This window comes from Camarhynchus parvulus, chromosome 14, assembly GCF_901933205.1.
Source record: "Camarhynchus parvulus chromosome 14, STF_HiC, whole genome shotgun sequence".
Classification (NCBI taxonomy): Eukaryota; Metazoa; Chordata; class Aves; order Passeriformes; family Thraupidae; genus Camarhynchus; species Camarhynchus parvulus.
Genome location: NC_044584.1, coordinates 10,532,842 through 10,546,134, shown reverse-complemented (window position 1 = coordinate 10,546,134; position 13,293 = coordinate 10,532,842). Strand labels below are relative to the sequence as shown.

Here is a 13,293-nt window from a genome sequence, read left to right as displayed (position 1 = left end):
GGCGGCGGGGGGAGCAGCGAGCGCCTCCGGGTCACACGGGGACCGGCACCGCCCCTGTGCCGCGGCCGGGAGCCGCTAGAGGGGGCTCGGCGACCCCCGGTCCGGGCGCGGGGCTCACGCGGGCTGCGGGCGGTGCCGGTCCCCGTGCGGAGGGGAGGGGACGCTCCGCTCCCCGCCGCAGACCTTCGGTACGAGCTCCTGCCCGCCCGCCCCCGCCTCTCGGGCCGAAGGTTCCCCTCTCGGGTTTATCCCTCCAGTCCATATTTTATCTCTCCGCGCCCAAAGAACGGCCATAAACGCTGGCCCGGCCCCCGGAGCCGCCCACGGCGGGCCGGGCGGGCCCCGCCGGCCGCAGCGGATGGGATCCCGGTGCCCGGCATGTGATGAGGGGCGGGAGGGCTGCGGCCATGCGGGCGCCGGTGCCCGCCATCGAGTTCCCTGAGGAGAGCCCGGAGCCGCGCTTTGACGGTAAGCGGGGCCGGCGGCAGCCCTGTGGGTGAGCGGGGAAATCACTCCTTTCCCCCGGCTGGCAGGGAGGGAAGGAGGAACCGTCGCCTTCCTCTTCCCGTCGTTCCCCGCCGCTCTAAGGCAGCGGCGGCCGCGGGGGTGATGCAAGAGCGGGCAGGCCCTGAGCAGCGCCCTGCCCTGAGGCCGCCGTGCGAGCTCCCCCTGCCTCGGGCTGGGGCGCCTCGGCCTCCCCGGGTAGCTGCTTTCCGTGCACACTTAAAAAAATTAATTAGGTTCCTAATTAGCCTCTTAAAGCTACTCGCTCAGTGGCAGCTCGGGTGCTGCCTCTTTGAGCCGGGGTTGTGGTGAAGCTGTGTCGCTGTACATTGTTTTCATGTTGAGGTGAATGGGTGTGCACTGAGGCCAAAGTTCATTCCTCTGACTGTCCTCTTCCAGATTCGGATGTGCCGGCGGAGCTGCGAGTTGCAAACGGGTCGCAAAAATTTGTGAAGTTCACTTCGACCATCCAGAACCAGCTGCTGCTTGTGTCACTGCTGGAGCATCTCTGCCACATGTACACGCACAACCCCGTTCACTCCAGGGGTTTGTTCCGAAGTTAGTAAGAGGAGTTCATCCGTGTCTCTCAAACTGCCTTACTGCAATGTGTACCAGACCCTTCTGTGTAGAGTTACAATGTAATACCAATACAAAGCTGTAGGTTTCATCCCGCTGGGACAAGAATGATTCTGTGAAGAGGATGAATAACTTAAATCAACTAAATTGGCAATGACACCTTGTCTTATTTTTGAAAACAGTAACAGAATATTGCTGTAGATATGAGGATCACACAGTCTGTTTCAGCTAGATCGTGTGAGTTGCATCATGAGAAGGGTAGCAGGGTAAATTATATTACTGTTATATGTAATCTAAAAATGCTGGTATTATAGGAATTTAATAAAATATTTATCAAGAAATAGTTGCAGTAGAGTCTTTGCTAAATATTTCAAAATTACATTCTGTGAAAATCTGAGTAAATACCTTTGCAATTTCTTTATTTTGCCATAAAGTCTGGATATCATTCAAGGAATTTGCATTTTTTAAAATACCTTCTTGGTATTTGACTTACCATGAGTATTTTGTTCATTTAGGCGTATACTTAGTGCATTTAAGAAAGCATATCCAAAGATTTTGTCCTCACTTTACATGACTATAGAAAATAAAATATAATGTGTTTTTCATAGTTCAATTTATGCCATTTATAACATCACAGTTGCACCCATCTCCAGCATTTCTGAGGGTTTGTTTGCCACAGTTGTTTTACTCCATATGAAAAAGATGAAGTGGTGGAAGGGACTGACTTCAATTCTCTATTATGAGTATGTGCACAAGTGTGTGGGTTTGGGTGGAAATTAGAAAACCTTGACATTACCACTTTTGTTTATAAATGCATCCTCATAATTGTGAACCTGCTTTGAATTTTTCTTTTCACTGATCAAAATCAGTCCAAAAGTAAAATGTAAGTGAATGGGTGAAAGTGAAAATGAAAGTGTTTGTTTAGCTCATCTGCTGAGGTGAGGAGGCAGAGGAGATGCAGTGACCCAGGAAGACATGGCAAATAATTGTATTTTGTGAAGGGATTCCCATTAAGCAGCTCTAGTTTGGTTTGAATGAGTTTTAATTGCTGAGGGTACAGGAACAGCACTAGAGTAGGAGGGATTATTCAGTTTTTCAGTCACGCTATCTTTCAAATAAGATTTCATGTTTAAAAACTTTACGTGGTCTTATTGGATGGCTTTATTTAATATTTTTCTGACCTTTCTCTATTCCTTTGTGCAGTTCTTCGTCAGACTTTCACAAGAACAGGGTTACTCTCCCCTTTTGTCTTTTGTGATGAATTTAGTACTATAAGACTGCAGCACAACAGAGCTATTACTGAACTGATGAAAGCAGCTAATCAACAAGTGCTTAAAGGGGTAAGCTTTGTTACATGTCTTTGGCAACCTCTGCAGTAAGGAGCTTTTGTTTAGGGATTCTTTTAATATTGGATTGGGTCTTTTTAATAATTATATAAAATAACTCCTTAGCTCTTTGGGATGGCATGCTCTGGTTCTATAGGTGCAAACCAGTTTTTGAAGCCATCAATATTTTGTACCTTGTTAAATAGCAATAATAAAGTAAGTAAAATGTTTATAAACAAAGGCAAGGTGTTACTAACACTCTGATATTTATATTAGTGGAGAGTATAGTTTGTGTGCTTGTACTGCACGCTGAATCGGACCTGCCTACTTATCTTGCTGCTTGAACTAAGCTAGTTAATTTTGTTTTAAGCACATTTTAGAGCCCTCATTTTATCCTGTTTGCCAGCAGAACTCTAAAAGGGCAGTAATCTCTCTAGCAGAGAGATGTTAACAGATTACCAGTGGGATAATAATACTTTAATTTGTTGAAGTTCTCTGCAGCATTTGAATGGCTGTCAGAACCTAATTTTCTTCCAAGGAGGTTGCAGTTTTTGTTTTGATGAAGCTGTCCATGCCACTGGCACAGCAGACCTGTTACTCTTTTTATATGGCATGTTTTTATGTTGGATTTTGTTGTTTCACAGGAACTTGATAATGGAGAGTCTCTTGCAATTGGGTATGTATTCAAAGCATGTAGAAATACTAAATTAACTCCTTCCCTAAAGTTCTTTGCTCCACTCTGAATTTAATTAATACTACATTTCATATTCTGGATCTGAAACAGAAAAAATGGTAAAAGTTTTCCCAAATTCTCAAAATGATGTGGTGATAATTCGTTCTTCAAAACAACTCTTGCAGTCAGTGCCACTGTTTAGGAAAACAAGATTTATCAGGCATCAATGTAAAAGAAATAATCTGAGCACTTCTGTTAAAAGAGAGTATGGATTTGTAGCACATGTGCATGCTCTTCAGTCTGCTGGTCTTCAGTATTTACTGAAACTCAGGCTGGTTCAGTATGGTAATGTCAAAGTACTTTCTTCTTTTCAAAACGTGAATAATATTTTTAGCATATGTACAGCTGTATCTTACTTGTAAGTCGTAATTTAGTTTAATGCAGCCTAACTTTTCTCAATTAGGGAAAAAGAAGTTCTCTTTGAAGCACAGACTTCACGATACTTGAATGAATTTGAGGAGGTTGCAAGGCTAGGAAGTGGAGGATATGGCAAAGTGTACAAGGTATTCTTTACCTCCCATATAAAACTACTCTGTTTATATCTAGTTTTTTATTGGAATTTGGAGTTACTCTTTTAGCTGTACTGCCAAATGTTTTTTGAATGCAAGAGATGCAAATCTGTACCTTAGAAGAAGGTTGGTGTTTCATTTCAAAAGCTGCTCAGTTGCAATTAAGTTTTGTTTGTCAGAAGCAGGATATATCAGATGTTTTACTTTCTGTATTTTGACCCTTTTAAAGTGAATGAAAGCTCCTTATTTGACATGTGAGTTATGATGATATATTGACTCTACACAGCATCAGAAGTGACTGGTCTGCACTCCCCAATACTTTAGTTGTGGCTACTTTTAAAAAATGAGCCTCAGTATGAGCATAAACTGTCCAAGCCAATGTTGAATTGTGTTAAGTACTTGTAGTGTATGGCCAGCCCAAGGTTCCCCATGAGATATGTGCCATGTGGAAATGACAAATGGGGTCTCACATATTTATTGAGGACCTGTTAAGCCATTATCAGGACCTGTCAGTATCCCTGTATGACAGCAGGGGACTAATGCCAGTTTCATTCCCTGGTACAGGTGATATTCCATAGGAGTGGGGTGCAGAAGTAAAATTTTAAAAAATAGTGGGTTCAAAAGGATTTAATTAATCCAAGTACATTAACATCTAATTTTCTCCTATTGCAATTGTTTTCAGGTCAGAAACAAGTTAGATGGTCAGTTTTATGCTATTAAAAAAATCAAAATTAAGAAGGCTACAAGAAGAGATTGCATGAAGGTATTCTTTTTCCTGTGTTTTGTCCCTGTTTTAACTCCTCTGTAGCTTATTCTGTTCTAGTTTATTAAAAAAATGTAGCTAATATAAGTTTTTATGCATTCTGGATTTCCAAGGGTTTGAGCCTATCAGTACCTAGTAGAACAAAGTAAATGAGATGCATTGAAGTCCATTAAAAGAACTATTTAATTACTTGAATTTGGTAATCTCTGCAACGATGAAAATAATTTTGTTTTAAAGCTTTCATTTTTTTGCTGTAACTGTAACAATTTCATCTCTTCTTTCTCTGTAAGAAACTTACTTTTTGTTACCTTTTATGTTTACTAAGCACGCAGAATAAAGGAGTGTCACACTGTGGGGTTTTTGGTCTTTTTAGGTGCTCCGAGAAGTCAAAGTGCTGGCTGGGCTGCAGCATCCCAATATTGTAGGCTATCACACTGCTTGGATGGAACAAGTTCAAACAGTACATCCAAAAGGAAAGTACAGCTCATTGTGTAATTCTTGCTTGCATCTTACAACCTCTGTACAGCTATTTGCAGGAGAGCGTTACTTCTCTGATAAAATGACTATTTTTTTCCCCTTCTTAAAAGAACTTAAAGAAAGGGAAATTACAGGTGATCGCCAGGCCCATCTGTGCATTCAGTCCCTCCTTACCAAATAATTTATCTGTTGCTTAGTGATTAATTTGGAACTGTGGAAATATCAGCTTTACTTGTGGTAATATATGAGGAGGAATTTAAAATTGTGTGAAGGTCAGTGAAAACTCGTGAAAACCTTTTCATGCAAGAAGTGGTGAATTGATGAGGAGAAGAATGAATACTGAGGAATGAGCTGCCTCAGATATTGGGGAGACAGTGATGAATAGGACAAAAAACCCACAAATTTCCAACTATGTTTTGAAGTCTCAGAGATGTAGCAACACTAGAATAAGCATCCCAGTATACTTCTCTTTGGATCTGGAAAAGATCTAAGAAAAACTGAAAGAACCTGGAAATGCATACTTTTAATGATAACCCCCACAAAAAACCTCTTTATTTTGCTTTTCAAGTTAGACTTTTTAAATTTGATGAATTGTGTTTCATAGTCCTGCGCTGACGAAGCAATTGGATTTTTTTGTGTATCAGCTGCTGTCTGTAACTGCTGAGAATTTATCTACTTTTATGTTAATTTTACACTTTCTTCTTGGTTCTTCTCTTCAGGTTCTTTCTTCTCAGCTCTTTGCACACTCTGTCCTTTGGTCCCTTTGTAACCCTAATCCATTGGTCCCTTTCTAGTCCTTTCCTGGAATGCCTTTAGCAATTAAATCTTTTGATCCTCTCTTAGTGGGAGGTTTGGTTATGCTCTGTATAACTTTATTGCTTTCCAAGTCGCTGACTTGTTGCCCAGCCAGCCATAATCACAGAAAAAAAAATGCATATGTGCATAGGAAGTTGACAGTAGAGTAAAACAGGCAAAACTTTTTAACCAATGATCCAGAGAATCAAGGGAAGCAATTGCTTAATGTTAGGGGTCCTTCATAAATATTTAATGGTGGTAATGGAAGTGCATAATGACATCTATAGGTAGCTTCTGTGGTACTTAATGGTTTCCTTTGTCTTACAAGATTGATGTTTTATATTTGCTTCTGTGTGCTGAAACAGCTTTTTCATATAAAAATACAATTTTAATGACAATTATTTCCAAGATATCAAGTGTCTTCAAAACAGCAGCAGTGTGATGTGAATGGTGATGCCTTGTGGAGCTGCTTCTTTAACTGTGTGTTATTCTATACATTGTAAACCCTTACTTTGAACAGGCTGACTTCTGAAAGATGAAGTCTAAGTAGATATTTATGAAAGCCCAGTACAACCCTTTTATTGACTCTGTACAACGTATATTTTCTTTTCATTTAAAGATAAATGAAATACATATTAGGGTAGCTTCTTAGTAGACTTAACAAGCCCCTTTTGCAGCAGCAGAAATAGAGGTAATCTAGAGCTATCCACAGGTAACAAAGTTAAATTAAGTGAGGTGCTCTAGCTTAAATGGTAATTTTTAGTAAATATGTGGATACATTCTTTGTTTTATGAAGTACCATATTTATGTTTGTATCCAACAGGCAAAACAATAATGGAGTTGCAGCCGCTAGTTTTGGAGCAAAAGAATAGCAAGTGAGTATTACTAATTTCTGTGGTAACATATTCAACTTTAACTTCAGCTGTGTATCTGAGACATTGCTGTCTGGGACAGCTGTCCAAAATACCTGCTGGTAGAAAGTATTAAATCAGCTGGAGCCTGCACTGACAGCTATGTAATCCTGGAGTTTTATGTGAGGAAGCAGCTGAGCTCTTACTTGGAATACTGTTTGCAGTTGGGGAAAACAATCAGTATGGTGTACCACAAATAGATGGTATGAAACTGGGTACTTATTTGGATTTCTCTACCTTTGTTATTTTCAGTGATCACTGTCACATCCAGAGTGTGGAAAGTGGTAGTTCAATTATCTTTGCTGACCTTACCTCAGAAGAAAAGAAGTCCTGTGACAGTACCAGTCTTAAAAATGTGAATAGAGAATCAGTGCAGAATATGGACGTAAGGAATGACTTTACAAACAGCAATTGCAAAGAGTGTGTGAAACCGAATAAAGGTGAATTATCCACAGAACTACAAGGAGGCTTTGGAAATAATGATAACAGTTTATCAGCTGATGTGGACAATCATTCAACATGGGGACCTCATTCTAGTCTGGATCAAGGTGCTAGCACTGAAAGTGAGTCCTGCTCTGAAAGCAAGTCCTGCTCTGAAGGATGCTCCAAAAATGAGGTAGCACTCTGTGGAGAGTTTGAGGTAAATACAGTTCTCTTTAAGTATCCTTATCTGCTTTCTAATTTTGTGATGTTTTTAAAGTAGTTCAGTAGACAGTAAAAATGAATAATTTATAACAATAAAATTAGAAGAATGGAATGACTGCAAGTAGAGCCAAGAGTTCAGACAAATTTTCTTATGTGGGTAACATCATTACAAGATTGCAGAGGAGCTGGCAAAGCTCAGCATCTGTGAGGAACTTTCCATGTGTTAGGCCTCTTGAGTCCTTTCAAAGTACCTGCATGAATAAAAAGTAGTACTGCTGCATTAAACAGCTTCATCAAAACTGAAAATCTTTAGCTTTCACTAGTGAAAGGTAAAGCAGCTATTAATATTAAAGTGTTTTGGTATGTCATGTGGTGTCCCTGCAGTGTAGGAGTACATGGGAAGGAGATAAAAGCAGATTGGAGCAGGGAATCACTTGTGCTTCTAAAACCTTGTTGTCATTTATACCATACCACTGATATGTATAACAAGCTGTTTTGTATAACAAGCCAGCTCTGGAATGCTTGGAATTCCCTCTTGCAAGAAACTCAGTTTTAGAGGTGTCTGCTTGAGTTGTCCAGGTTATCAGATGAACTGGTCCGTTACCAGAAACTGAGCTACATATTCATGGTAATAAATCAAACAGTTGGACTCAAAGGCCTTTTCCAACCTAAACAATTCTGTGATTCCATAAAATTCTGTATGAAGAAGTTGATTTTTTCTGCTATTTTGTATTGATTAAGCTGGAATAAACCTCTATTTAGTATTTCTAGAAGGTTTCAAACTCTAATTTGAATATCAAAGATACATCTGGCAGTTTTGTTAGCATTTATCATATAACAATTGTTAAAATTTGAGAAAAAAGGAAAAAACTCCCCAAAACTAAATAGCATTGTTGCATCTGCTTCTTGAGTGCAGTAGATTTCTAATACTATACTTGATGTCCTTTTGGTACTTGGTTTTGTTTAATAAATTTTGGGTTTGTTTGCATTAAAGAAAACAACTAAGGAAATACTGTTCATGTTACAATGGCAAAATTATGTACAATTCTTTTTCTGTTAGGTGGAGTATCACTTGATGCTTCATATACAAATGCAGTTGTGTGAAATATCCCTGTGGGACTGGATTGCTGACCGTAATAAAAGATGTAACAAGAGATCAGAGGACACTTCTAGTAAGATTCATCACTGTCTAATTCATTGTAAAGGATATAATTTTTTTTTTGTAATTTGAAGTGCAGTTATCTGATTTTATTTTACTTCAGCAGGTTATAATACAGATCTTTATTAAATCCTTTATTCACTTAATCGAATAGCAGCTTGTATTGAATTTGTGCATGATAGATGTTGGTAAAAGAATTGAAATTCCTGAGTTTTAGACAGCTCTTCAAAAAAGAATGACTGAATGCCTGAGGCATAGTTGTTACCCGGGGAGATCAGTGTCTGGGCAATACTCCTTATTTGGAACAGAGTTTTTTATTGACAGAATCTGCTGCTTCTCAGAAAGCTGGTTAAGGCTAATTTATCTGCTGCAGAAAATACAATTATATAATTTGATCCAGACAGGTTAATTTGTAATAGGTTAAAGAATGTAACATTGACTTTTTCTGAGAGACCAGGGGGTTCTCATGCCCTCCTACCAAGCAGTCATCAGTAACTGTTGACATTTGGAAGAACAAATCCAATGCTCTTAAAGCAGTAGACACTTGTTCCGTTCTCTGGGGTGGTTGTATAAAAGCAGCTTATGCACACCAGGTTGTAAAACAAAAGGTGTGATTAATGTTTTATCTTGGTTTTAATCACTATTAAGGTAAATCTGTTGTTTTCATTCATAGAGACAGGTTTACCAGCAAACTGTCAGCTGACTTCCACTAATCTCTCCTGTAATCATAATATCTTAGCTTTTATGAGCTAAATGATGATGTTCCTGGTCAGGAAATGACAGAATTATGATGACATTTGAGCTTGCAAAATGCTGTTTTCACACCTTTTCATGGAAAAGGTGAATATTATCATAGGTTAGACATGAAGAGATAGAAATCCAAATGTGAGTAAATGGTGAGTGTTCAAACAGACATGTTAAATATGGCTCATTAGAGCAGGGAGACAATGTAGTTTAATAAAATAATAATGTTGAAAATGGTCATAACAAGGAGATGCTAAGTTTATTTAGGACAGCTACAGCCAGAGGAGATTGAGGAATTTCAGAGGGTAGCACAGCAGCAGAAGGATTAGGAATAAAACAAGAAGAGTGCAAAGCAATACAGACAGCATGTCACTACGTAAATTATTATGATTTTATCTGGAACTGTATTTTTCATGCTAGGTCAGGACTTACATGAAAGTAAAGAGTTTGTTAAATTCATAATCAAATAACTATCTAATGGGGTTTGGAAGAATCTTTTCAGGAGGATATATGTTCATGTTCCCTGAACTTTCCTTTTTGGAATTTTGATGTTAGTGACTTTTGGCTGATTCAGAAATAATATCTTGAGAGAAGCATGGCAAAACCATATTTAAAATACATTCATTCTGTTAAAAATTGATTCCACAGCATAAATAAACATAATTCAACAAGAACACCACCATAATCTTACATAACTCAATAAAACAAGGTGAAATAATTTGTTTTAAGGTCCATACCATCTCGTGGATGTTTGCTGGACAATGAAGATTTTCCAGGAGGTAGTGGAAGGAGTTTGCTATATCCACAGCATGGGAGTGATGCATCGAGACATTAAAGTAAGTTAATCAAATTTCTACTTGAGGTTGAAGAAAACAAAGACAATTTACATTATGGGAGAATGAAAGCAGCTTCATAGTTGCATTAGAGATGACCTGGGCTCTTAAGAATTTAGTTGTTACATATGAGAAAATACATCATCTCCTCTATAGCAGTGCCATGCTTTCTTTACTATCAGCATAGTACTGTTACACTGACTTACAAGTGGATTTTCAGGTCTGGAAGTGTTTTCTCCTTTGAAGCCATTTTCCTGTCAGAAACAGGCATGATCAGATTGCTTTTCTTTTGTCTGTCTTTCTTTAACACGGATAGGAACTTAAATACCTAAAAAAATTATTTTAGGTAATTACAAAAATTAACAAAGCCCCTTGACTACACTTCAGTTTGCTAACTGCATACAGTTAGCTTTTGAAAATATATTCTAGTTGCTTGCTTACTGATAGACCTGAATAGCAAGGAAGTGAATGTGTGTTTTCCTACTTTGCTTCCTACTCAGGTTTTTTGCATCTGATACAGCAGCTGTATGAAGAAATCATGATTATTAAAACTTCACATGTGGAAGCTTGGAGCTACTTGAAATCACACAGTCTTCACTCTTGATTAATTTTCATTTTTCTGTCAACTGTTCCAGGGTGAACAGGTTTTCAGTTTGCCTCCCCATTTACCATCATCATGGCCTTATTGTCCAAAGTCTGGTAGTTATATAAAGAATTCCAGAATTCCATACAGTTACTGCAGACCTGGTTTTGAGCCAGTTCTCATGGTTTTCACCATATATTCTTCTAATGGTGATTTTGCAGATACCTAGCAGAGACTGTAATTTCTGGGATAAAATTCTAAGAAAGTCTTTCAGTGTGTGAATTTCTGAGAACAGAAGCCCAGTGGGTGGATGTCTTGGATATGTTTTTACTTCAGTGGATATGAGAAGCCTAGCAACTTGTTCAACAGTGCTGCATCTTTTAAGTTTGATCTGCACTGAATAAAGGAAAAGAATGGAGATTGCCCATCTCTTGTTAAACTATTCACATCTCCTTTATACACTAATAAAAGACCAACTATTTCCTTTGTGCCACTCGAACAAGTTGGGGAATTTTTCTAGGTACATAAAGCTTGCATTTCTCCTTCTTAGTAATCCTAAAACCAAAATATATGGATAAAAACTGTTTCAGTTTTCTGAGTCAGAGCTCTCAAGTCTGTCATAATTTCGCTTTTTTTTCATAGCAGCTTCCCAGAACCAAGTAGCATATTGCAGCTGCTTATCACACAGAAAAGTGTATTTTGGGTTGTATTATGTCTAGCCCAATAATATTTAGTCATCCTTCCTGCTACATCAGTTGGTCACATTTACTATCCACTCTTGCCTGTTCCTGTTCTGCAAATTTCCCAATTTCTGTTGGGGAAAAAAACGTAGTTAATGTTTTCACTAAATCTTGGGTTTTTTCTGTTTTGCTTTTCTTCCTTTTTTCCTTGTTCTAGGTATGTGGCCTTTTGGCCCAAATGGTGTTGCTAACACATGGTTTGGTATCAGCTATAACTATTTTTTCTCTCCCACTACTAAAAAATGTTAAATAGTCATCTTATACCTGTGAAACACTGGATTTTACACACTTTGAAATAGCTGAAATTCTGTAATTCCTTATATAGACGTGTTTCTACATTGTATTCTGTCTTCATTTGCAGCCTAGAAATATCTTTCTACATGGATCAGATCATCAGGTAAAAATAGGTGACTTTGGATTAGCCTGCAAAGACCTTCTTTGGGATGATGCAGACCAAGGGTTTCAGACAGAACGGATAAATGGTAAGAGAAGAAAGTGTCATGGCTTTCAGTGTTTAAGTTTCTATAGCATTAAAATCATTAAACTCTTACTTGCAAAGGTAACAACACTTGCTACGTCTCAATTGCCTTTCAAAGGACTGACACATACTTCAGGAGTGGGGACCTGCCTCTATGCCGCACCAGAACAACTGCAGGGATCTCACTATGATTTCAAGGTAGAGAACTTTGTTTTGTTTCCTCTTTTCTGTATTAACGCAATAGATAATATAAATAAATCAAGCTTTTCAATAGGAAAATACATAAACCTACTGTCACTCCTAGTGTTTTTGTTGAAACATTGATTTCAACTTTGTTCTTGTTGCTGTTAAAGCAAAACTTTTTTTCATCTCTTGAGAATGTATATCAATTTGAATCTGTGCTTAGAAGTCTCATGATACTCTTCATATAATCATGAAACTTATCATGAAACTTCACTGTTGTGAAACTTTTCATATAACGATTTTATGAGAAAAAGAAGCCCACTAAGTTAAAACAGCAATTATCCCAAAACTTTCTCTTCACCCCATTAACAGTCAGACATGTACAGCTTGGGTGTTGTCCTGCTAGAACTCTTCCAACCATTTGGAACAGAAATGGAAAGAACAGAAGTCCTTTCACATTTAAGGACTGGCCAAATTCCTCACACTTTCTACAAGAAATGGCCTATTCAGGCCAAGTATGTGAAACTCCTCACCAGTGCCAGAGCTACAGAACGCCCGACAGCGGCTCAGCTTCGGGACAGTGAACTCTTCCACACCACAGACCAGGTAACTTGTGCCAGTAACCCCAACCCTTCCAGCCTAAAGGAACATAAAAAGAAAATGCCCTTTGTATCCCTGCCTGCATTACATGTGTTTGGCTTTGAACTTAATCACACGTTGCTCTTAAGACTCTTTTTTCTGATGACAGTATTTAGGCCACTGTATTATTTCTGGTGTCTTTGCAATGAGATAGCTGGTCATTGACTTTAGGCAACTTTCTGAAGACTGTACAGTTGAGAGGTATTTTTATAGGTCAGAAAAGCTTTCAAAGCTTTTCATCACATCTGCAGATTCTTCTAATAATTTTTCCTTTCCATGCCCCACTGCTTTTTGGATTTAAGTTATAGTCACTTGAATGTAGAATAGCTGAGTGCTGCTGCACTGTGTCTGTAGTGGATTGCAAGCACAATTCAAGTAGGGAAATAAGGCTTTATATCCTTGTTTAGCTCTAAGTGAAGTAAACTGACTCTCATTTTCAGGTTATTTCTAACCTCCAACAGAAGGTGAGACAGCAAGAAGAAGAAATAGAGAAGCTGAGGGAGACAATAAGACAGCTTTCTGAAGAGCAAGATGAACAAACAAGACAAGGCTCTCCTGTTTAAGTACAGGAAGAACTATCCTTGATCGTGTGTTAAGTTATATAAAATGTTTCTTTTTTTACATAAAATACTTCAATGCATTTTCATTTGGCTGACTGTTCTTAAAAGAGATTTATCCTTTTGCCTTGACCAAAGG

The 13,293-nt window shown here is 38.5% G+C and overlaps 1 protein-coding gene across 1 annotated transcript; it reads left to right on the top strand.

Annotated features, from left to right (window-relative positions):
- Positions 1-83: 83 nt before the first annotated feature.
- EIF2AK1 (eukaryotic translation initiation factor 2 alpha kinase 1) lies at positions 84-13,243 on the top strand. Its single transcript, XM_030958205.1, has 15 exons — positions 84-468; positions 904-1,062; positions 2,284-2,420; positions 3,050-3,081; positions 3,542-3,641; positions 4,330-4,410; positions 4,784-4,883; positions 6,506-6,557; positions 6,846-7,233; positions 8,299-8,410; positions 9,871-9,977; positions 11,659-11,779; positions 11,894-11,973; positions 12,331-12,564; positions 13,038-13,243. The coding sequence occupies exons 1-15, from the start codon at positions 384-386 to the stop codon at positions 13,158-13,160; spliced, it is 1,911 nt and encodes a 636-aa protein (XP_030814065.1). The 5' UTR covers positions 84-383; the 3' UTR covers positions 13,161-13,243.
- Positions 13,244-13,293: the final 50 nt, after the last annotated feature.

What these genes read in the sequence shown, in the direction of transcription:
- EIF2AK1 (XM_030958205.1), top strand. Translation starts at nt 384, where the DNA reads ATGAGGGGCGGGAGGGCTGCGGCCATGCGGGCGCCGGTGCCCGCCATC. An exon ending in CCCGGAGCCGCGCTTTGACG is followed by an intron (nt 469 to 903) that starts GTAAGCGGGGCC and finishes GTCCTCTTCCAG; the next exon opens with ATTCGGATGTGCCGGCGGAG. An exon ending in GGAGAGTCTCTTGCAATTGG is followed by an intron (nt 3,082 to 3,541) that starts GTATGTATTCAA and finishes TTTCTCAATTAG; the next exon opens with GGAAAAAGAAGTTCTCTTTG.